Source organism: Theileria parva, chromosome 2, assembly GCF_000165365.1.
Source record: "Theileria parva strain Muguga chromosome 2, complete sequence, whole genome shotgun sequence".
Taxonomy (NCBI): Eukaryota; Apicomplexa; class Aconoidasida; order Piroplasmida; family Theileriidae; genus Theileria; species Theileria parva.
Window position 1 is genome coordinate 682,125 of NC_007345.1, and position 19,018 is coordinate 701,142.

General features: G+C 32.8%; 12 protein-coding genes across 12 annotated transcripts; 5 read left to right on the plus strand and 7 right to left on the minus strand.

The window, feature by feature from the left end:
- Nucleotides 1-88: 88 nt before the first annotated feature.
- TpMuguga_02g00341 (putative integral membrane protein) lies at nucleotides 89-796 on the minus strand. Its single transcript, XM_061305367.1, has 2 exons — nucleotides 200-796; nucleotides 89-170 (listed from the first exon to the last, which is right to left on the minus strand). The coding sequence occupies exons 1-2, from the start codon at nucleotides 712-714 to the stop codon at nucleotides 146-148; spliced, it is 540 nt and encodes a 179-aa protein (XP_061161338.1). The 5' UTR covers nucleotides 715-796; the 3' UTR covers nucleotides 89-145.
- TpMuguga_02g00342 (DnaJ domain protein) lies at nucleotides 745-2,145 on the plus strand. Its single transcript, XM_061305368.1, has 8 exons — nucleotides 745-955; nucleotides 987-1,019; nucleotides 1,052-1,206; nucleotides 1,237-1,363; nucleotides 1,405-1,646; nucleotides 1,677-1,910; nucleotides 1,941-2,030; nucleotides 2,062-2,145. The coding sequence occupies exons 1-8, from the start codon at nucleotides 892-894 to the stop codon at nucleotides 2,140-2,142; spliced, it is 1,026 nt and encodes a 341-aa protein (XP_061162128.1). The 5' UTR covers nucleotides 745-891; the 3' UTR covers nucleotides 2,143-2,145.
- On the minus strand, nucleotides 2,053-2,731 carry ADRM1 (Proteasome complex subunit Rpn13 ubiquitin receptor family protein). Its single transcript, XM_061305369.1, has 4 exons — nucleotides 2,511-2,731; nucleotides 2,399-2,455; nucleotides 2,224-2,364; nucleotides 2,053-2,194 (listed from the first exon to the last, which is right to left on the minus strand). Exons 1-4 carry the CDS (start codon nucleotides 2,616-2,618, stop codon nucleotides 2,150-2,152), a joined length of 351 nt encoding a protein of 116 aa, XP_061162127.1. The 5' UTR covers nucleotides 2,619-2,731; the 3' UTR covers nucleotides 2,053-2,149.
- On the minus strand, nucleotides 2,714-4,743 carry Usp42 (Ubiquitin carboxyl-terminal hydrolase family protein; the record flags this gene model as incomplete). The annotated part of the gene is made up of 1 exon (XM_759817.2): nucleotides 2,714-4,743. One exon carries the CDS (start codon nucleotides 4,741-4,743, stop codon nucleotides 2,728-2,730), a length of 2,016 nt encoding a protein of 671 aa, XP_764910.1. The 3' UTR covers nucleotides 2,714-2,727.
- A 138-nt stretch (nucleotides 4,744-4,881) lies between these two features.
- Nucleotides 4,882-5,485, plus strand: TpMuguga_02g02270 (uncharacterized protein; the record flags this gene model as incomplete). The annotated part of the gene is made up of 4 exons (XM_061305548.1): nucleotides 4,882-5,060; nucleotides 5,091-5,144; nucleotides 5,174-5,238; nucleotides 5,270-5,485. The coding sequence occupies 4 exons, from the start codon at nucleotides 4,882-4,884 to the stop codon at nucleotides 5,326-5,328; spliced, it is 357 nt and encodes a 118-aa protein (XP_061162129.1). The 3' UTR covers nucleotides 5,329-5,485.
- TpMuguga_02g00345 (SHS2 domain found in N terminus of Rpb7p/Rpc25p/MJ0397 family protein) lies at nucleotides 5,296-6,130 on the minus strand. The gene is made up of 5 exons (XM_061305370.1): nucleotides 5,977-6,130; nucleotides 5,745-5,932; nucleotides 5,625-5,688; nucleotides 5,481-5,593; nucleotides 5,296-5,449 (listed from the first exon to the last, which is right to left on the minus strand). Exons 1-3 carry the CDS (start codon nucleotides 6,082-6,084, stop codon nucleotides 5,670-5,672), a joined length of 315 nt encoding a protein of 104 aa, XP_061161339.1. The 5' UTR covers nucleotides 6,085-6,130; the 3' UTR covers nucleotides 5,296-5,449; nucleotides 5,481-5,593; nucleotides 5,625-5,669.
- Nucleotides 6,131-6,133: 3 nt separating this feature from the next.
- Nucleotides 6,134-7,410, minus strand: TpMuguga_02g00346 (Nop53 (60S ribosomal biogenesis) family protein). Its single transcript, XM_061305371.1, has 3 exons — nucleotides 7,259-7,410; nucleotides 7,066-7,217; nucleotides 6,134-7,035 (listed from the first exon to the last, which is right to left on the minus strand). Exons 1-3 carry the CDS (start codon nucleotides 7,386-7,388, stop codon nucleotides 6,169-6,171), a joined length of 1,149 nt encoding a protein of 382 aa, XP_061161340.1. The 5' UTR covers nucleotides 7,389-7,410; the 3' UTR covers nucleotides 6,134-6,168.
- A 56-nt stretch (nucleotides 7,411-7,466) lies between these two features.
- rps9 (Ribosomal protein S9/S16 family protein) lies at nucleotides 7,467-9,527 on the minus strand. The gene is made up of 3 exons (XM_759820.2): nucleotides 9,349-9,527; nucleotides 9,262-9,305; nucleotides 7,467-9,229 (listed from the first exon to the last, which is right to left on the minus strand). Exons 1-3 carry the CDS (start codon nucleotides 9,480-9,482, stop codon nucleotides 7,488-7,490), a joined length of 1,920 nt encoding a protein of 639 aa, XP_764913.1. The 5' UTR covers nucleotides 9,483-9,527; the 3' UTR covers nucleotides 7,467-7,487.
- A 335-nt stretch (nucleotides 9,528-9,862) lies between these two features.
- TpMuguga_02g00348 (uncharacterized protein) lies at nucleotides 9,863-11,018 on the plus strand. Its single transcript, XM_759821.2, has 3 exons — nucleotides 9,863-10,732; nucleotides 10,763-10,917; nucleotides 10,950-11,018. Exons 1-3 carry the CDS (start codon nucleotides 10,118-10,120, stop codon nucleotides 10,969-10,971), a joined length of 792 nt encoding a protein of 263 aa, XP_764914.1. The 5' UTR covers nucleotides 9,863-10,117; the 3' UTR covers nucleotides 10,972-11,018.
- A 79-nt stretch (nucleotides 11,019-11,097) lies between these two features.
- On the plus strand, nucleotides 11,098-12,933 carry TpMuguga_02g00349 (Ring finger domain protein). The gene is made up of 4 exons (XM_061305372.1): nucleotides 11,098-12,144; nucleotides 12,222-12,623; nucleotides 12,656-12,704; nucleotides 12,736-12,933. The coding sequence occupies exons 1-4, from the start codon at nucleotides 11,358-11,360 to the stop codon at nucleotides 12,794-12,796; spliced, it is 1,299 nt and encodes a 432-aa protein (XP_061161341.1). The 5' UTR covers nucleotides 11,098-11,357; the 3' UTR covers nucleotides 12,797-12,933.
- A 262-nt stretch (nucleotides 12,934-13,195) lies between these two features.
- On the plus strand, nucleotides 13,196-14,792 carry gsp-2 (Serine/threonine-protein phosphatase PP1-beta). Its single transcript, XM_759823.2, has 3 exons — nucleotides 13,196-14,133; nucleotides 14,165-14,628; nucleotides 14,724-14,792. Exons 1-3 carry the CDS (start codon nucleotides 13,728-13,730, stop codon nucleotides 14,757-14,759), a joined length of 906 nt encoding a protein of 301 aa, XP_764916.1. The 5' UTR covers nucleotides 13,196-13,727; the 3' UTR covers nucleotides 14,760-14,792.
- Nucleotides 14,793-14,845: 53 nt separating this feature from the next.
- On the minus strand, nucleotides 14,846-18,938 carry TpMuguga_02g00351 (ABC1 family protein). The gene is made up of 3 exons (XM_759824.2): nucleotides 15,290-18,938; nucleotides 15,043-15,215; nucleotides 14,846-15,002 (listed from the first exon to the last, which is right to left on the minus strand). The coding sequence occupies exons 1-3, from the start codon at nucleotides 18,804-18,806 to the stop codon at nucleotides 14,898-14,900; spliced, it is 3,795 nt and encodes a 1,264-aa protein (XP_764917.1). The 5' UTR covers nucleotides 18,807-18,938; the 3' UTR covers nucleotides 14,846-14,897.
- Nucleotides 18,939-19,018: the final 80 nt, after the last annotated feature.

Genomic DNA, 19,018 nt, shown 5'->3' on the forward strand with positions numbered 1-19,018 from the left:
ACATACAAAAGTATATTATATATATACTTGTACTATATAATATATACATTTACAAATATAATATAAATGGTATTACGTAATATGTATATTTGTAGCATAATATTTATATTTGTAGTATATTACATGAAGAGTATGGTATTTTACGTTAAAATATATTAGATATCCAGGACCTATAGAAAAATTTAATGTGTGAAAATACCGCAATTTGTTGATGTCCTTTTTTAAATCGAGGCCCATGCCTCTAAAGTTTGATTCCGGAACAAATTCCTTTACTCCATTCGATAAATTTTCAAGTCTTGCACCTGCGTTGTTGGCATATTTTGATATAGTAGTGTTAATGTTTTTCAAAATTGTTTTAGAGTCATCGGCATGAGTATCATCTGAGCTTTCTGAGGGTTTAAACTTATTTTTGTTGTATAATACATATGCTAGCGATACAATGGGAACAATTGAACCTCCGATACAGAAGTATTTGAATGCGATAAGTCTGTTAGAAAGTGATTCTGGTCTTCTGATTTGGTACACAGGATTAGAGTACCTAATATTCAGTAATCTGTTTATTCTTCTGAAAATGTTATAACCCCAAACTACATTGCCAACTGCTAAAGCCGATAATGTATAAGGATTTAATATTTTATGTAAACGTTTCTTTGTGTTTGTAGAATCATCGTGAATATTAGTAACATCAGGAGTAGAATCAGAATTGCCAGACATAATATTAAATTAAAATTAAATTTATGTACACTATAATAAAAATATATTATATAAGTGGTAATAATTAAATAACATTATTATATATACTGATATCATTGGGTGTAATTTATCACCTTCGATATGGTTTATTTTAATTATTAATTTTAATTATATTAAAATTATAGTATTTAAATTTACATGGAAAGATATATATCACTAATATTTGTGCTATCGCCAGTAATACGCTTTCTGTGTAACCCGGGTATTAATACACCTTTTAAATTAATTTTTAGAACGAAAATGGAATCAAAAACGAAGATATACAGGTATTAAAAGCTATCTAAATCATGTTTTATAGGACGTTTTTTGACATATTTTTTAATATTTTTGACTATTTTATATAAATTATCTAAAAAGGAAAAGAATTGTTTTCAATTATTAAATGTGTCACCCTTCTCATCATTTGATATTATCAGAAAATCATTCAAAACTGTCGCATTTAACCTGCACCCCGTAAGTTTTACAAAAATTAATCCTGATTAGGATCGCAACACATCTAAAACATCAACCACCGACTACTCAAACTTAGTTGAAAAGTATAAATTCATTTCATCTCCAGATAATCGCTACAAATACACGCGATTCTATGATCTGGTTAGAAAGGATGATAGTACGTTTAATTCTAATCGTAGTTTTCAACTTAATTTTTAGGAACGTTTCATGAAATCTCTATACTGGACCTCATTTCCTTATCACTCTTGAAGAGTTTTGTTTCCATTACAACCACTTTTTTTATGTTGTTTACAAACGGAGAGAAGGTACTATGGCATCCATTGCTCGTTTATGCAATTTTTATGATGTTTTTTGATCTTTATCTCCGACTGTCAGATGAGCTGTTTTTCACAACTAAGCTCCCTTTCATTAGGTACTATGTTACATTTGAAATATTAATGGTATTTTCAAAATTTAAACTTATTTTATAGATTTTCAATGAAATTAAAGCATTTTTCATCCACTACTCCACTTTGTTTCCTGACGATTCCAGGATCTTAACTTCGATTGGAGCTACCATGCTCTCAAATAACCTAAAGGTTATTGACAAACTTGATTCAATTTTGAATATTTTTAATTTCCCGGCATTTTCTAAAGATTTTGAACTAGAATTTGACAAAGAGAAGGTATTTGGCGAAATTACAGAAAAGGTAGAAGAGACTAGGGTATTTTTATCCACTGTAACGTTGGTTCAGAACAAGATAATGAAGATTTATAATGAGAAATTCGATGTGTCTTGGTCAAGAGCATCGAAAAGGAAGTATGAAAAACTATCGAGAATTGGAGTTCGTTTTTGCGTATCATATATGTTAATAGGAGAGATTTACTATGGAACCAGGTTCCATTTTATCATTTCTTTTTATATCGGCGATAATAATTTTGAATTTATTAAAGTAGTTACGTTTTACTTAATGTACCCGGTGTTCCTGTTAAATGAGTCCACAAAGGTCTAAAAATTGTTTTGAGTATCTAAATTACCTTAATTGTGGTTACGTTCGTCTCCTGAATCCAGTAAAACGACCTGTGGTTGTTACTTGTAAATTTTAGTACATAAACCTCTCCAGTGGAGCATTGCGGTACCTTTTCAAGATATGCGTCGTCGAATATATACAATGTATCCTATAATTTTGTTAGGTATACTAAGGATTCTTACTTCAACATTGGAATCATCTCTTGTTAGCCATTGAACTGACAATAAATCATCGTCTCCCTAAAAAGTATTTATTTAAATAATGTTTAATTATCAATAAATATTATTTTTATACTTTAAAAAGTCTTAACGAGCCTTTTCTGAGGTCTGGTGATACCAATTTATCGTTAAGAATACACTTTCCAGCTCTTATTTGACAAATGACTCCTCTATCACTTGTCATTTTTAAAAATATATCAACAAAAATTACATTTAAATCATAAAAATATATAATAAAATTTTATAATTAAGTTTAAACCATAGATTAGTATGAAAGTGTGGGAAATATAAGATTACATTGTAGGTGTGTGGAGATAATTTGTATTATTGAACTTTTTGAGATTTTCTTTACTTTTCTTGGGTGGAACCACCGTGTTATCGAATATATTCTTCTGCTCAACTTCGACACTAACACCTGAATGGTGGTTAACTAGCTCAACACTTGAGGAACTTGGGTGATTCCTGTTCTTGGATTTGTGGATTTTACCTCTGTCATACTCTAAATCTTCTTCTGTAGGCTTTGGCAAGTCGGGGTCGATTTGTTCATAGAGTTTCTTGTACGTTTCTAAGTCCTCGGCGTCAGACCAGAGCTCAACTTCTGCCACTTCATTTTCATCTCCAATAGCATCAATGAACGATGTGTGTTTTAAACTACATTTAACTTCGTTATTTAAATCTGTATCATTATCATTTGACTCTTCGTTTAGGTTATGACTTAGATTGGGATTTAGATGATCATCTAAATCGTCAATAGGGTCCGATTCTTTTTTATTTTGATTGGATTTTTGTGTTTGTTCACTATTTGCTTTATTCATTTTGGCTAGTGAATTGATTTTCATTTTCAAATTATTGATACTTTCAATTTTTGACAGACGTTTAATGTTTAATAAATTGTAGCTTTTAAACTTTCTGTGCCTAAGAAATCGTTTAAAAATTGTGTTTCCACCAAAATTTGACAGTATATCAATTTCAGACTGTTTAGGTTCAGGAGGTGGAACGCGTTCTGATGTTGAGAATTGAGATTCCTTTAAAATATTACTATAGGAGTACAGATTTAGTGCTGTATCACAATCTCCTACTGATTCATTGTTAATGGAGTAGAATAATAGATAAACGTCGTTGTTATGTGATAATACTGTTGACTCTGAAACACACTGAATTATTGAATCGTCAAAACGGTACCAGAATCCGTGTTTCCCCTTAATAAAGGTTATGTAGTGTCCCATGTGAAGTGACTTTCCAATATGACATACAATTGCGTATAAATCATAGTTCAACCAGGTATATGAATCCTCTGATGACTTGAGTGAGATTGACAAGAGTTGTGGAAACTCAATGGCCTTCAATGATTTTTTGTAGCCGTTAGAATATAAATTAAACCGTTTCAGATTAATGTTTAATATTCTTGGTGCTTTATATATTGAAAGTGACTTGTTTGCGTTCTGGTAACCCTTGCAATTACTACAAAAGTACTTATTATCGTTGGTTAACTTTTCTGGCAAAACAAACTCTGACAATAAATCTATTAGCCTATTACTTTTCGTGACCTCAACAGCCAAATCGAAGAATTCTTCAACCTTCTCTGACTTTCGTGAGCAGTTATTACATACAATTACATTTCTAAAATACCCGCCAAACAAACACCCTATGACTGTGGACATTATTTGGTCGTTAGAAATAAAATCCTTTGGTTTAGACTGACCTTCAGACTCATCTTCAGGTTTCTCAGACTCGTGCGAGTTTAAATAACATGCTTTTGAGAGAGAATCTAGAAAGTGTTTCAGGAATATGAAGGCGTCGTCTTGGTGGCCTAGCTTAAATCTGGCCCATATAAATTTTTTTGCGATGGAGTAAAACGGATTATTCAGCGGATTCGGTGATTCGAATGATTGTTTCACGTAATTTTCAAATAAGCACATAATACAAAATATATCCTTCTCATAATGTGAGCATGTTTTAGAGTGATATGACTTTAGGAGAGACGAGGCTAAAAAGGGAGTATGTGTCAACACCTGGATAATTACGTTCATATAACAGATGTTGATTCCTGGGTTATTCAGCCCAGCTCCCATTGTCATTGAGTCATCGTCCCATTTTACTTTGGGAAGGTGGTATATTCCGAGAATTTTATTGTTTTTTAGGTTCTTTAAGACAGGAAAAGTTTTAAATTTATTTTGTGAATCTTCTTCATTTGAATTTAAGTTCGTATGATTTAATAAGTCTGAATTACTTGGAGTGTACTTGTTAAACTTTATGCTTTTATTGTGTAGTTCGATCACATATGGCAAATATGTCCTCGCATTTGACATTATAATACATTTTTTGAGAACATATACTTAAAAACAGTCATCACAAAAAAATGTCACTGGAAAATGATTAATAAGGCGGGATTGTGTAATGTAGAATGGGAATAATTCTAGATATAAAAATTATAGTTATTTTTTCTTATGCCTAAGTATAATATTTTTCCAAAGTTACCATTTCTATCGTATATTGATAAGATTCATATTCGGTACATGCCTGGCTCTCCTCATGATGACACATGTCGGAAACTCATGCTAAACTTGCTGAATCCTTCAACTTCTAAACGTTTTCCTAATCTCCAATATACATATGAATTATTAAAGTGAGTTCAAGTTTTAATGACACAATTCAGCTATAATGAGAGGCCTGAGATTTTCATTACCATAAGACCTAACACATCTTTGAGGTTTTTTATAATTTTTATCAACACATTAGGTTTTATGCTGACTCATATAACTTAGAAGATATTCATAAAGAAATTGATGTATATCAATATGATGGTATTCTATAATGTAAAATAATTATGTTTAGCACATATAAAATATACTAAGCACAGATCACTCGAAACAAATTATGAAGATGAAGATTAATTTTATTACTTTTGAAAACGGAATTTTAAATTTTAATGTGTAGCTATTTCTTCAACAATTGTTCCGATTATTACTAGGACAGGCAAATTTGTATTATTAGAGTCTAACTTTGGGTCTTCCACTGTAATAATATTATGTTTGAATATTCCAACCTTTATTTTTATTATATATTACATCTAATATTTTAAATAATACAACGTCGTTTTCTTTCAAACTGTAATTACCACTACTATTAGTTACAACCCATTCCTCCCTTTCATCGTCACTAAGCAAATTTATTTAACGTATAAAATTACTATTTATAATTTGGCGGCAAGAATTTTGGAATTACTTGAATATCGTCAAAGAATCCAATAGAAACTAAATCACATATTATTGTTATACATTCGAGAATTTTGTTATTTATTTTAAAATACCAACGTTTAATGAAATTTTTATTAATGAGAATTACGCTAGCATTGAATATATCATTAACAGATGGGTGAAACACCAATACTTTGAAATTGATCTTGTAATGTGCAGAACCTTCTGTTTGTAAAATTTTACATTCGCACCTTAAAAACTTCTCATCTATTGCTAAAACCAATCCGATCCCATGTATAACCTGAATTTTTAATTATTTCCCCAATTTAATTGATATTTACATACTTTGTTAATGTATTTATTAGATAATTTACGAAACAACGTGTCATCATTATTAAAGTACTCCGAAACAGTCAGATTAATGACATCTTCGACAATAAATACTTTAAACATTATATAATAACTAAATGAATATAACCGTGTTTATTGTGGGTACAAGCAACTAAGAATCAAATTAATAAGTTCGAATTTACAGTATTAAGGTGTCAAGGCTGGCTTATAAACGTATGGTCTGTTTAAAAATTTGAGCTTCTTCAAATAATTTTTATATCTAAGCGTTATCTTTGGCGGTGGTGGTAAAAGTCCCCGCCTGTATATTGATTTTACGATGTGACTGATTGGGCTTTTGTTGAGATTATCTATATTTTTAACTGAAGAATTCATCTCTTCGGGCAGATAAACTTCTGGAGGGTCTGAATAGTACGTTTTGTTTGATATTTTCGTGGGAACTTCTCCAGAAAGAAGTTTAGATACGAAGTTTCTAAATCTTGAAACCATTTCGGATGCTTTGTTGGAAGGTTTAAATGAATTAATACTCTTGATATGGTTCACATCGTTTTTTAATTTTTTTATACTTTTTATTACAGCTTTCCTTCTCTTATCTTCCTTAATTAGTTTCATCTTGTTCCTTTGTGTTTTAGACTTCCTCCCTGGCAACTTTTTATACATCGTCTCCTCACTAATTTCTTCTTCAGTTTCTGATTCATGTTCTTCATTTAATACTTTATTGACTTCATCTAAATCAAAAACATTGTTTTTAATCAAGTTAATCAATGCCTGTTTCCTTCTAAGGTCCAATGACTCCGGGTCCAATGAAGGAAAACTATTTTTTATAATATCATCTATCTGTTTAACACCCTCTATAGTTTCATCTTCGTTGTTTATTTGAACTACGTTAGAAGCTTGATTTAATAAGGATTGATAATCCTCAGGGTTTGGATTGTAACTCTGGCCTGGGTGTGGGAGTTCAACTGGAGGTATTAATTGGTTAATATTCTGTATTTTATTTCTTTTATCCTTGGAGTTAAATATGGAATCATCCCAAACATCAACCGGAACATCATCCTATAATACTATTTTATGCATAAAAAGTACCTCTAAAGGTTTCGAATCAATTTCAATTTTATTATTAAAAGTGATTTTATTCTTTAATTTTTTAATCTTGACATGTTCTGGGCTGTTTTTATTCTTGTAGTGGTTTGACTTCCTTACTTGCGTTAATTTAGAATTTCTTAAGGACAATTTACCTATAATTTAATGTATTTTTAATAAGTATTTTATTTCATACCGAATGTATCAATATTAAATCTAACTGCACTTGGATTATCCCTTTTTCTTGAATTAACATATGGTTCCAGGAATTCCTCATCTATTTTGGAACTTGTTCTCTTTTTATTCCTCTTACTTCTTTTAGTCATTTTAAAATTTATTATAAATATAAATTTGAATAAATAAATACGATAATAAATAATATAAATTTATAATAATGTATGCTATATGTGGGAAGATATTATAATTCATCTTTTACTGTATTTTTCCTTCTTTCTTGCTTTTCTCAAATTAGTCTTCTTCCTTTCAGTCCTTCTTCTATCAATACTAACTAGATCGAATTTCCTAAGTATATACTTAAGCTTTGGTGATAAGATTCTATATAGGTATCGAACGAGTGCGTGCCTAATTGCCACACTTTGACCGGATATTCCTCCACCTTTAGTCTTTGCAACAATGTTGAAGTTCGTATTAATTTCTAGTTTAGATAACGGTTCAAGTATTTCCCGAAGTCTAAACTCGTTATAGTACACATATTGGTATCCATCTCTATTATTAATGATTATGTTTCCGTTACCAGGTTCCAGATACACCATAGCCTTTCCCCTCTTCCTCTTTCCTTGCTCATACAGTTTAATCCTTCTTTCAACGAATACTCCACTATTAATAGGTTTTTCTTCTAAATTTATATCAGAATCTCCTTTTGGTGGCCTTGTGTGTGTAGGGAACGCATTAGTCTTAAGCTGTTTGCTTCTTGATCTGTACACTTTATGGTATTTCAGCGGACCCAAATCCTGCGTGTTGTAAATTTCAAGGTACGTTGACAGAAGTCGCCTTTTTAAAATGGGTTCAAAGTCGTAAAACGGATATATTACTTCATTTCGGGGATCATGAAGCGTTTTAATACTGGCGTACATTTCATAGTCCACCTCTCCATCAGACTCGTAATCATCTTCCAAATACTCCGGTTTCTTGTAGTTCTGCAATAACGTCAGGTCGTGCATTGGTGGCGAGGGAGTTCTATCCTTGTTAGGGTCGTTTTTAATATATTCCACCAATTTATCCATCAGAGTAGGAATCAAACTTAAAAAATGTTTTCTCACATTTAGCGTGTTATTGCTATCCGGAGGAAACGGCTTTTCAATTACATTAACGTATTCATGATTTAGATAAAAGCTAGGCCTTTCATCATTTTTGTTATGATAACTGAAAACATCGTAGTTGTACTTGTTGATATATGTTAGGTAGTGCTTAAGATATCCGTAAGGGTCAAACATAAAATAATTCGGATTAATTTTAGATACAGGAAGTTCATCTTTTACTACATTCTCATCTTTTTCTGCACTCTTGTATGAAACATCAGACGATTCACTTTCTGAACCCCTGTTTCTTTTATATTCCTTAATTGATTTTATATCCTTTTGTTCCAAAATACTAAGCATTTTCTCTGGTTGAACGGGCTCTTCATCTTCCTCACGAGTAAAGTAGTTTGTTGAAGTTGATTGAGCTACGTCACCTATTGTTTGATATCCTGATTCAAGATATGGCCCTTCCATTCTATTTTCGAGTTCTGCTTCACCAAGTTCTGGCGAGATTGCATCAATTTTAGCACTAGACATATCCTCCATATTAAGAGAAATGTCAGTTGATCTTGCGAAGTTATAGTTTCTAGGGTATTTTAAAAAGTCAACAATAGTTCTACATCCTTCAGGAAGCGGTTGATTGTATTCCGTAAGTGAATATGATGGCCCTTTATACACTTTATAGCTTTCTATCATGGATTTATATATTTCAGGGTCAAAGTGGAATTTATCGAAGTTTGAAAGAGATATATCCGTTGGTGTTTCAGAATTAGATTCTACATCCGTTGATTGAACCTGACTAAAATCATATCCTTCTAAATCATTATCGTCCGGGATGGGTGAATGGAGCAATTTCGACAATTCATCGTCAATGTTATCATTGTTTTCATTATTTTCATGTGAAGAATCTGACAATAATTAATAGAAGATTAACACATACCTTCTTTAACAGAGTAAAGTCTTGTGTATATACGAAGTGGGCACCTAAATGTATATAAATAAATTGAAATTGATTATAAATGATTACCTATATATATTTTTATGGGATATTGAGAATCTGGTTGGAGATAAAACGAATGTGTTACAAGTATGGAATATTGTACAAAAACTAATAAATATTAGAAACAGCAGCTTATTTTTTAATAATACAATTTGTAACATATCTAGAATGCGATAAATAGTCTATGATTAGGAATCATATTTAAAATGTGTAAAAATATATGTTATGAAATTTGATATTTTATGGTGGAGCATTGTAGTAAATAAGGTTAAAGTACTGAAAAATCAACTGAAATCTAATGTAAAAATTAATATAAATTTAAATAAAATTAATAATTAAATAAAAATAATAATAATTAAATGTAATAATAAGAATAAGAGAATATAATGACAGAAAAACATATATTTTAAACAAATAATAAATTGCATTGTTATATTAAAAAATAAAATTTAAAAATGAATTGGAAAAGCAATGTTTTATTTAATGTTATTTATATGTAGGGTCATTACATTAAAATTATATACATTTAGATTGTTTATCCGTTTATTTTTATTTTCTAAAATTTTATTTTTTTATTACTAGCGATTTATTCAAAACGTTTTTTTAAAGTATTTAATCTAATAAATATTTACATTCGACGAGATCGTACTCAGTTTGAACCTTTTATTTCAGATTAAACCTTTAAATCCAATTTTGCAAACTAGCCATATTTTTATAATTTTATTTTAATGACAATTTCACATTTAAAAATCTTGATGCAAACTTACATTTTCTTATTACTTCATGTCACGTAAACATGAATGAAAACACAGTAGTTTTGCCAAAATTTCACGACTTTCCCCAGAAAGTCTCAACAAATTCTGACTTCCTTTTACATAGATCTCAAAACGATAACTGCAGATCTGATTTAAAATCGGTTGACATGTACATTGCCAACAAGAAGTACAATATCAGTCACAACATTGATTACAACTCACATATATTTAATGATACACCTTCCACAAGTAAGAGACCATTGGCTTTACCCTACGGAAATAAAACGCAAAATGGTGGTGAAGATTTTTTGACTAGAAAAAGGAGAAATTACACCTCCCAACCCTCCAACAGCTTAGTCCCTAATAATAGTGATCTACTTCAACTCATAGCCAACGAAGACCAATCGATTATAGATAAAATAAAACATGTTTCAACCACAAACTATAAGAAAATCATGGATTTATTGAATAGATCAACATCAATAAGGGAATTCCAAAATAATTTACAAGCTTTAGTACTGGATATGTGTATCGGATTATACACTGATAAATCTCGAGACGAAACTGTCAACAACCTTAAAAAACGTGTTAATTATTTAACCAATGAAAAGGCACTCTTATCAAATGTAATTAAATCGCAATACGAATCAATAAAGGTTAGTTCAGATAATATTAATGGTGTTTAGAAAATGAAGGATGAAAACTCTAACGCTTCGAAAACTGAAGAAGAAAAGCAGGCCCTCAAGGCGGAATTAGGTAGATTAAAGAGGATAATAAATACGATGGTGTACAACAATGATAACTCAACGAATTTTCCACAAATTGCTGATTATCTCGATAGGTACTTTGAAAATACAATAATAATTATTATAGGAAACCACCCGATGTATGCTAAGATTCCAGTCTTTTGACCTACTACTAACATAATTTAGTTGAAATATATGTATACATATCTTTTTATTTTATTTTTTTGTTCTATTGATTTATGTAATGATTCTTGCTCTACACAATGGGGAATAATTTTCTATAAAAAAATACTATAATACATTTATTTTACATTTTCAATTATTTTATTCCAATTACTTACTTTTTTGGCCAGTGATTCTGATTTATGGTACAATTTTAAATCTTTATTGAGCAAACATGTTAATTAATACAGTAATCAGTGTTGTATTCACATATGTTACATTTACTTATCGCAAACTTTCTCAATTCTAACATAAAATAACCATTAGAATCCACTCTTATAAAACTAACAGATTATCTTGATCTTCAACTAAAATGACAGGCTCGAATCACCTAATGTGGAAACTCAAGGCCAGCACAGGTCCATTTAACGAGTTAAACACGGTAAATCTGCCATGCCAAGTAAGTGTAGTAAGAGAGAAATTAAAAGTTCACTTTGGACTCTCAGAATCAACACATATCGACTTCGTAGTATACCTAGAATCTGATCCGGATGTTGTTTTGTCAGACCATTATACACTAAAACCAGACTCTAGAGTGTATACAAGAAGGTGCACAGCTGAAGAAGCATCATCACTGATTTCAGAAGCCAATTCGGTGTTCATACCAGATGACGTAGAAGGAGAAACATTTGGGTTTGAAGATGAAGGGGATATGGACGAGCTATTCCACATACCAGAATCTGTACCTGAGGGTGTAAACGCCACAGGTGACAAGATCGATGAGGAAGAGTCGAGAATTAGAGAGCTAATTCAACAACAAAAGGTGCATGAAAGTGGAAAACCACAAGTTCAACTTGAATATTACAAAAAGATGGCTCAAATGCCTCCACAAACCTATCAATCAGGTTTTCCTCTAGCAGGGCCTGGTCCTACGGGGTTTATTCCAGGCTCATATGATACCACTGACACTAGTTATTTAAGCCAGAACTACATCTGTCACATGTGTGGACAAAAAGGTCATAATATAAAGGACTGCACTAATATGGATGGTAAGCGTCTTTCGAAGAAAATAAGACCGTCCACTGGAATACCGACAGACTTTCTGACTCCAATACCTTCATCGGATGTTCCAAAATACGAAGAAGTTTACATTCTAAAAGGTATTTTTATATATAATCACATTCTAACTATATTTATATTTATAGTTACATTAGAAATTCGGAGAATATTTTTTTAGATGGTTCATTTGCAATTATGCGGGAAATCGAGTCAGTCTCAGGAGGCGCTTTCTTTACCAAGACAGTAGATCAGAGAATACAAACACAGCTTGGAATAAGTGAAAAAGACTCACAAGCACTATCTAAGGGATTCAAGTGTACTATATGTTTATGCTACTTCAATAACCCAGTAACTACACTGTGCTGCGGAGAAACTTTCTGCCTTGATTGCATAATAGGGAAGAAGAATCCCGCTTTCAACACTAACATTGTTTGTCCCACATGTAGAAAATCCATTAAGATGACTGATCTACAATCTAACACCTCACTGAAAAAGGCAGTTCAGTCGCTCATACTTGGAAACGTTGATGTATTAAAGAACGTTAACAATGAAAAAGAAACTAAAATGGAGCCAGGAAAAGGTATTTTTAAATGATATTCACTTGATATTTAGAGGAAAAGGTAGAAAAATCATGTGGGATCAACGTAGAAAGATTAAAGAGGTATTTAGTGTATATAAATATGTACCTTCAGGCAGAAGTTAATGGTTGAAAAATATCTAGCAAAGTATCGCACATATCAAAATGGAGCTTAGAAATGTTTGTAAAGTCTGATTTTATATATGTATATGTTATATTTGGCGTCAAATACAGATGAATTTATGAAATGTGATAATGTTAGTGAGTTGAGATGTGTAAAAGTAAATGTCAAAAACGAGATAAAAAAATATGTAAGAAAAAAATAAACAGCTGAGGTGCTGAATTTGTAGATTTAAAACGTTGTGGATGGAAATTTTGAGAAAATATAGGTGATCTGTAGAATCATGTAAATGAGGGGTAAAAAGGGTAGTTTGATCATAGATTTTATAAACGTAGACAAATTAAAAAATATTAGGAAATATGAGTAAATGATGAAAAATAATATTTGGAAAATAAAGGGGTAAGATTTTGTAGTACCTTCACGATTAATCATCTGATGCTAATATAGTGCAAAGCATAAACAAAAATAGATATTTTATAATAATAACAATCCAGATACTTTCATTCAAATTATTTTACATTTTTTATATATATGCTAATAATATAAACCAATTGGATATACAGTTTTAATTTCACTGATTTCGCACGTTTTTAAACTCTGATTGTTTTCTCGTCGTGGTTTTGGTTAATTATTAATTCTATCAGTTTATTTTTTAACACTGATAATTCCCTTAAAGAATATCCAGTCGGCTTACAGATATTCTGATAACCTCTCCAGTTACAAGTATAGTGTGCATGTGTCGTCAAATTTGATTAAATTCTATCACCGTTATCGTTCGCTCAGCTTTTGTACAGGTTTTTAACCTAACTTAATCTGATCTTATAATGGGAGATTCGCTTTTGGATACAGTTGTATTTAAGAAAATTATTTATTGCATCTTAGATGTTTTCGTATCGTTACAGTCATTTTTCATCTTATCTCAGCAGATTTAATCGCATAAAATTTAACAAATAATTTGTCTTTATTTTTAATTGGGATAATTTCTAATGGAACTTAACTTGGACAGTATCATCGAACGACTGCTGGAGGTCAGGGGGAACCGTCCAATCAAGTCAGTACAGCTAAGCGAGGAGGAAATTAAGGGACTTTGCCATAAAAGCCGAGAAATCTTCTTATCGCAATCCATATTGCTGGAATTAGAAGCGCCAATTAAAATTTGCGGTGATATACACGGACAGTATTACGACCTCCTCAGACTGTTTGAGTACGGAGGCTTCCCGCCGGCGGCAAATTACCTGTTTCTGGGAGATTATGTGGATCGAGGCAAGCAAAGCCTTGAAACCATATGCCTTCTTCTCGCTTATAAAATCAAATACCCTGAAAATTTCTTTTTATTACGTGGTAATCACGAATGTGCGTCAATAAATCGAATTTACGGATTCTACGATGAATGTAAGCTTTTTGTGAATTAAATTCTTTTTAGGTAAACGCAGATATAGCATTAAACTATGGAAAGCATTCACGGACTGCTTTAATTGCCTACCAGTCGCAGCCATAATTGATGACAAGATCTTCTGTATGCATGGCGGACTTTCTCCGGAATTGACAACCATGGATCAAATAAGACAGATCTCAAGACCTACTGATGTCCCGGACACCGGTCTTCTCTGCGATCTTCTTTGGAGCGACCCTGACTCGAATACTACAGGGTGGGGAGAAAATGACCGCGGGGTCTCATTTACCTTCGGGTCAGACATAGTGGTCAACTTCCTTGCCAAACACGAACTGGACCTGATTTGTCGTGCGCATCAGGTGGTGGAAGACGGATACGAGTTTTTTTCAAAGAGAAGGCTCGTCACCCTGTTCAGTGCTCCCAATTACTGCGGAGAGTTTGACAACGCAGGCGCCATGATGAGCGTCGATAAGACACTGATGTGCTCATTTCAGGTAATTTATCACCTTGAACCATTTAGTTATTTTATTTTACGATTCTGAAATATCACTAACTATTGATAAAGTTAATTCTGACTAACACACTGTAGATCCTTAAACCTGTTGATCGAAAACGGTTAAAATGAATCGTTTAACAATGTTAATATATTTTAATGTTACTTGCATGCATTTAGTTTACAAATTTATATAGAAATTTATTTTACACAACTATTTTATAAATTTATAGTAGAAAATTACTTTACATATTAGTGTTAAAAAGTATGTTACAAGAGGGACAGAGCCTTATAGAGGTTCGAGTCCAGAATATTGTAGCCCATTAGCCTCAGACCGTAGTGTTTCAAAATAAATTGGAGGACCTTGAAAAGAACCTATAAAAATTATGAGATAATTATGCTAGGAATTACACACATGTTGTCTTGCACAGTTTGAGACGAAAATAGAAATGCACAGATTTAAACCGGGAACTCCAAAAACAACTGAGCCTGAAACGTCAGAATGGCCGAAGCCCTGGTAAACATTATTATCAGTGTCCAGAAACGTAAACTTTTGAAACCCAAGTGAAAATGTAGGTTTAAACAATCCTGAAAAGTATTACAAATAAGAAATTAACCAAATAATTGTGAATAATTTTGTGGAAATTGATTGCAATTAGTACCTGCAAAGATGCGATTTAGAAAGGAATTGTCCTCGTTGTTGTGTTGCATGACCTGATCAAGCAACTCTGTAGATATGAGTGACCCTGAAAGAATTGAGTAGTAGAAAAGACAAAGGGAAAGAGAGTTACTCCGGGCATTGAGAAAAGGAACGGAATTTTTGTAAAACTTAGGATAGTTTGTGTTAACAGGGTTAATGAAAGGACAGTTAAACCTAACAAAGTCGGGGTAAGTAAAAGCGGTAGGATGCACTGGAGGGTTTTCAGTAAAACAAACTTTATTACGAATTCTCACCATCTTACCCATCTTCCCAATAACATTTGATGATAGTTGGTCATTTTTGGATGCATTTTCAAGTTCATTGTTGAGGTTTGGGTCATCTTGGGTGCTTTCAGACTTCCTAATCTCAGTGAAATTAATGCTGCGATAGTTAGGGTCCTCGTAGTCACACTTGATGGATGAGAGTCGGTCAAATGTTTTCCTGAATGACAGTTCAATTTGCTCAGAAATATCTTCAGAATCTGAGTCGGAAGGGGATTCTGTAAAAATGACACTGCAATAGTCAGTGTCAGGGTACTCTTCCTGTTGTGGTGTCATCATCTTAGAATAGGCTGGGTACAGACTGTCAAGTGAGGATGCTCTCAAAAGCTTCACAAATCTGTTGTCCATAGGGCAGTACTTAGTTGGAACGTAACAGCGTTTGATTTCGTCGTCCGGGAAGTCCTTATCATACTTATAGCAGTAGCAGTAGTAAGTTGAGTCGATTTCGCCTTTATCATCCCTGGGAATGTCAATCACTGTAGACTCAAATGACAAATTCTTTCTGTATTCATCAATAGTTATGTTGAGGGTCCTCAAATTACTGTCAAGTCGGTTGTCGTCCAGTGAAACAAATTTAACATTTCTGTTTCTGTTGTCATCAGAATCTGAATCGCTTGAATCGCAGTAGCTCGAGCCAGATTTAGGTGAATTGATGTTAAGATCAATGTACTTAGAATCTTCAGCCTTTCTCGGGTTTGAATTTGGTTTATCTTCCACGTCAGAACTGTCTGAGTATCTAAACTTTGAGTCATCTTCTTCGTTGCGGTAAGCAAATTGTTTAGTTTGTGGGCCTTTATCTTCTTCCCCATCTTCAATGCTACCATCATCACTGGAAGTTGAGTCGCTATGTTCAGGGGATTTCTTTTGGCCAGTGTTAAACAACTGGAATGTTGGTAAGTTTTTCCAAAACACCGAAACACTCTGTTCGAAAAGAACGTTCAGAGTGTCGGTGAAATTGATAGCAGGGTTTGGTTCCTCGGAAGCAGTATGTTCGTTATCTTCATTTGATTCACTGTCAGATTCGTCCTCATCAGTGTCAACCATGTTTGGAAAAAGAAAATTTTTGTTATCGATGCCGACCATTGATGCCAACATGAGAACAAACTGCTCAGTTGGAACTTGAGTGACCCTCGTGATAATCTCAGATAAGATGAACCCATAGATTATGAACATGTAATCAGCACCTGATTCACTGTGGTCTAAAAACTCTGCATTTTCTATACAAGAAAGCATGTTCTCCCGTGAGGTAAACAGATCAAAAAACGGGTACTCAATGTATATAACTCCACACTTGTGGTTGAGAACATCTCGAACTGTGATAAATTCTTTTTTATTCTTAAATTCAGGCCAGTAGTTGTGAACCCTATCATCCAAGTCGATCATTCCGAGTGATGATAAGTGTAAAACTGCGACAGAAAGTAACCCTGAGGTGATTGAAAATAGTGGGAATAGGGATTCGTTTGAAATCGGTCTCTTTTCATACTTGTGAATATTACCAAATGAGAGTTCGACATCTATTGAGCCGTTGTGAATAACTGCTATTTGAAACGATATTAAATTGTCGTTATCTTGATACAAATGCCTCAGTAAATCTGCTATCCTTGATTCAAGCAGGTTCTTGCTATTAATTAAAATGAGTTCTGAAAATATCCTAAAGTTCTTATTCCTAACAAGAGAGTCGTTCGACAGCTTTTCCAGGAGTTCATAAAATGTATAGTGGACTCCCATCTTTAGAAGTTTGTGTTTTAGTACGTTAAGTTTATTCTGTAGCAGTGGGAAACCGAGTGCTCCATAGTAATAATTTAGTGGAGAGTCATAAACAGAATACATTGCAAATGAAGCATTCTTGTATATGAGATGTAGAAATGGAGCAAATGAGTCTACAGTTCTTGAAAGTGAAAGATATTCTGCCATCACCTTGAATGAAAGTGGGACGTAGTTAGGTGCCTTCTCGAAGTATAGCGTCAAAAACTCTTGAATTAGCTTGTGAACCCTGGCCTGAGCCTGCTTAAGATCATTAACAATATTGGAAGACATCTTGGCTCCAAAAGTCGTTCTATGGGATGACAGGAGGATAGAAATAAGGGAATTGAAGAGTAAATCGTAGCGAAATGGATACATGTTCAGTAGGGTAAACCCGCTTTCAAGCAAGGCTGATGTTAATCCGAGAAAATCAAACGTGTAAACTGATATGTAAAGTTTACATATTCCCAGCCGCTCAACCTCATCTATGTGTGTTGTAAATCCCCAGTCGAGAAACACAGGGTACACTTTCTTGTCCTTTTGGTCATATGTGAGTTGTAGGTTTCCTGGGTGTGGGTCAGAATGGAACCTTCCGCAGGACATGGTCTGGAAAAATGCAAAGTCGTGAAGATCATATATCATTTGCATCATGTTGACGTTGTGTTTTTCGACAAACTCTTTATCTGTGAACTTGTACAAATCATAGAACTCCATTGTTATAACATGACGTGAACAGTAATCTGAATACAGTTTGGGGACCTTAACTGGAACTTTAGATCTATACACATCCACATGTGAGTACTGTATATTTGCAGTCTCAACAACAAAATCTAGTTCCTTAGCGGCATATGATGCATACTCTTCGAAATAGTCTCTGATGTAGGGGTATATTCCAGCAGAATTCATTAACGAGGCGATCATCTTGAGGATTTCTATATCATTTAACATGTTCTGTTCACTAGATTTGTGTTGGACCTTAACTGCCACTAGAGATCCGTCAGCTAACCGTCCTTTATGGACTTGAGCTATCGATGCACTTGCTATTGGAATTGAATCGAAACTTGAGTAAATGTCGTCCATATACCCCAAATCCTCCTCTATTGTATCTATAATCTCTGAAAAATCACTATTAGGCATGACATCTTGTAATTGTGAAAGTGCTTCCAAGTAATATCTCGGTAGGAAGCCTGACTTAGTGCTCAAAAATTGGCCAAGTTTAACCCAGCATCCTTTAAGGGTTTTAATGTTATCTAGGATTGATTGAGCCATTTTCTTGTGCATATTATCCCAGTACTTTTCCCGTTCTGAATTGGAAACGAATGTTCCTACAAAACAACACATGTTCCACTCCATAGAAAGGTTAGTTAACCTAATAAAGATATCCATGGACCTCTGAACAGAGGTATATTTCTGTTCTTGTTTATCCTTACTCCTAGCCTGTTTAATTTCCTCCATTATTGTTAATATTAGGATTTTATATGAAACTAAAGTTTATAATTTGAGTTGGCTTAATATTTTACATTTTTTAACACATTAAATTAAAAATATAAAAATTAATTTAAAATAATATTTAAAATTCATTTTTATAAAATTCATAAATATTTTACATATAAATAAATTATTATCAAACCATCATTACCGTATGGTGATAAATCAGTATATATTCA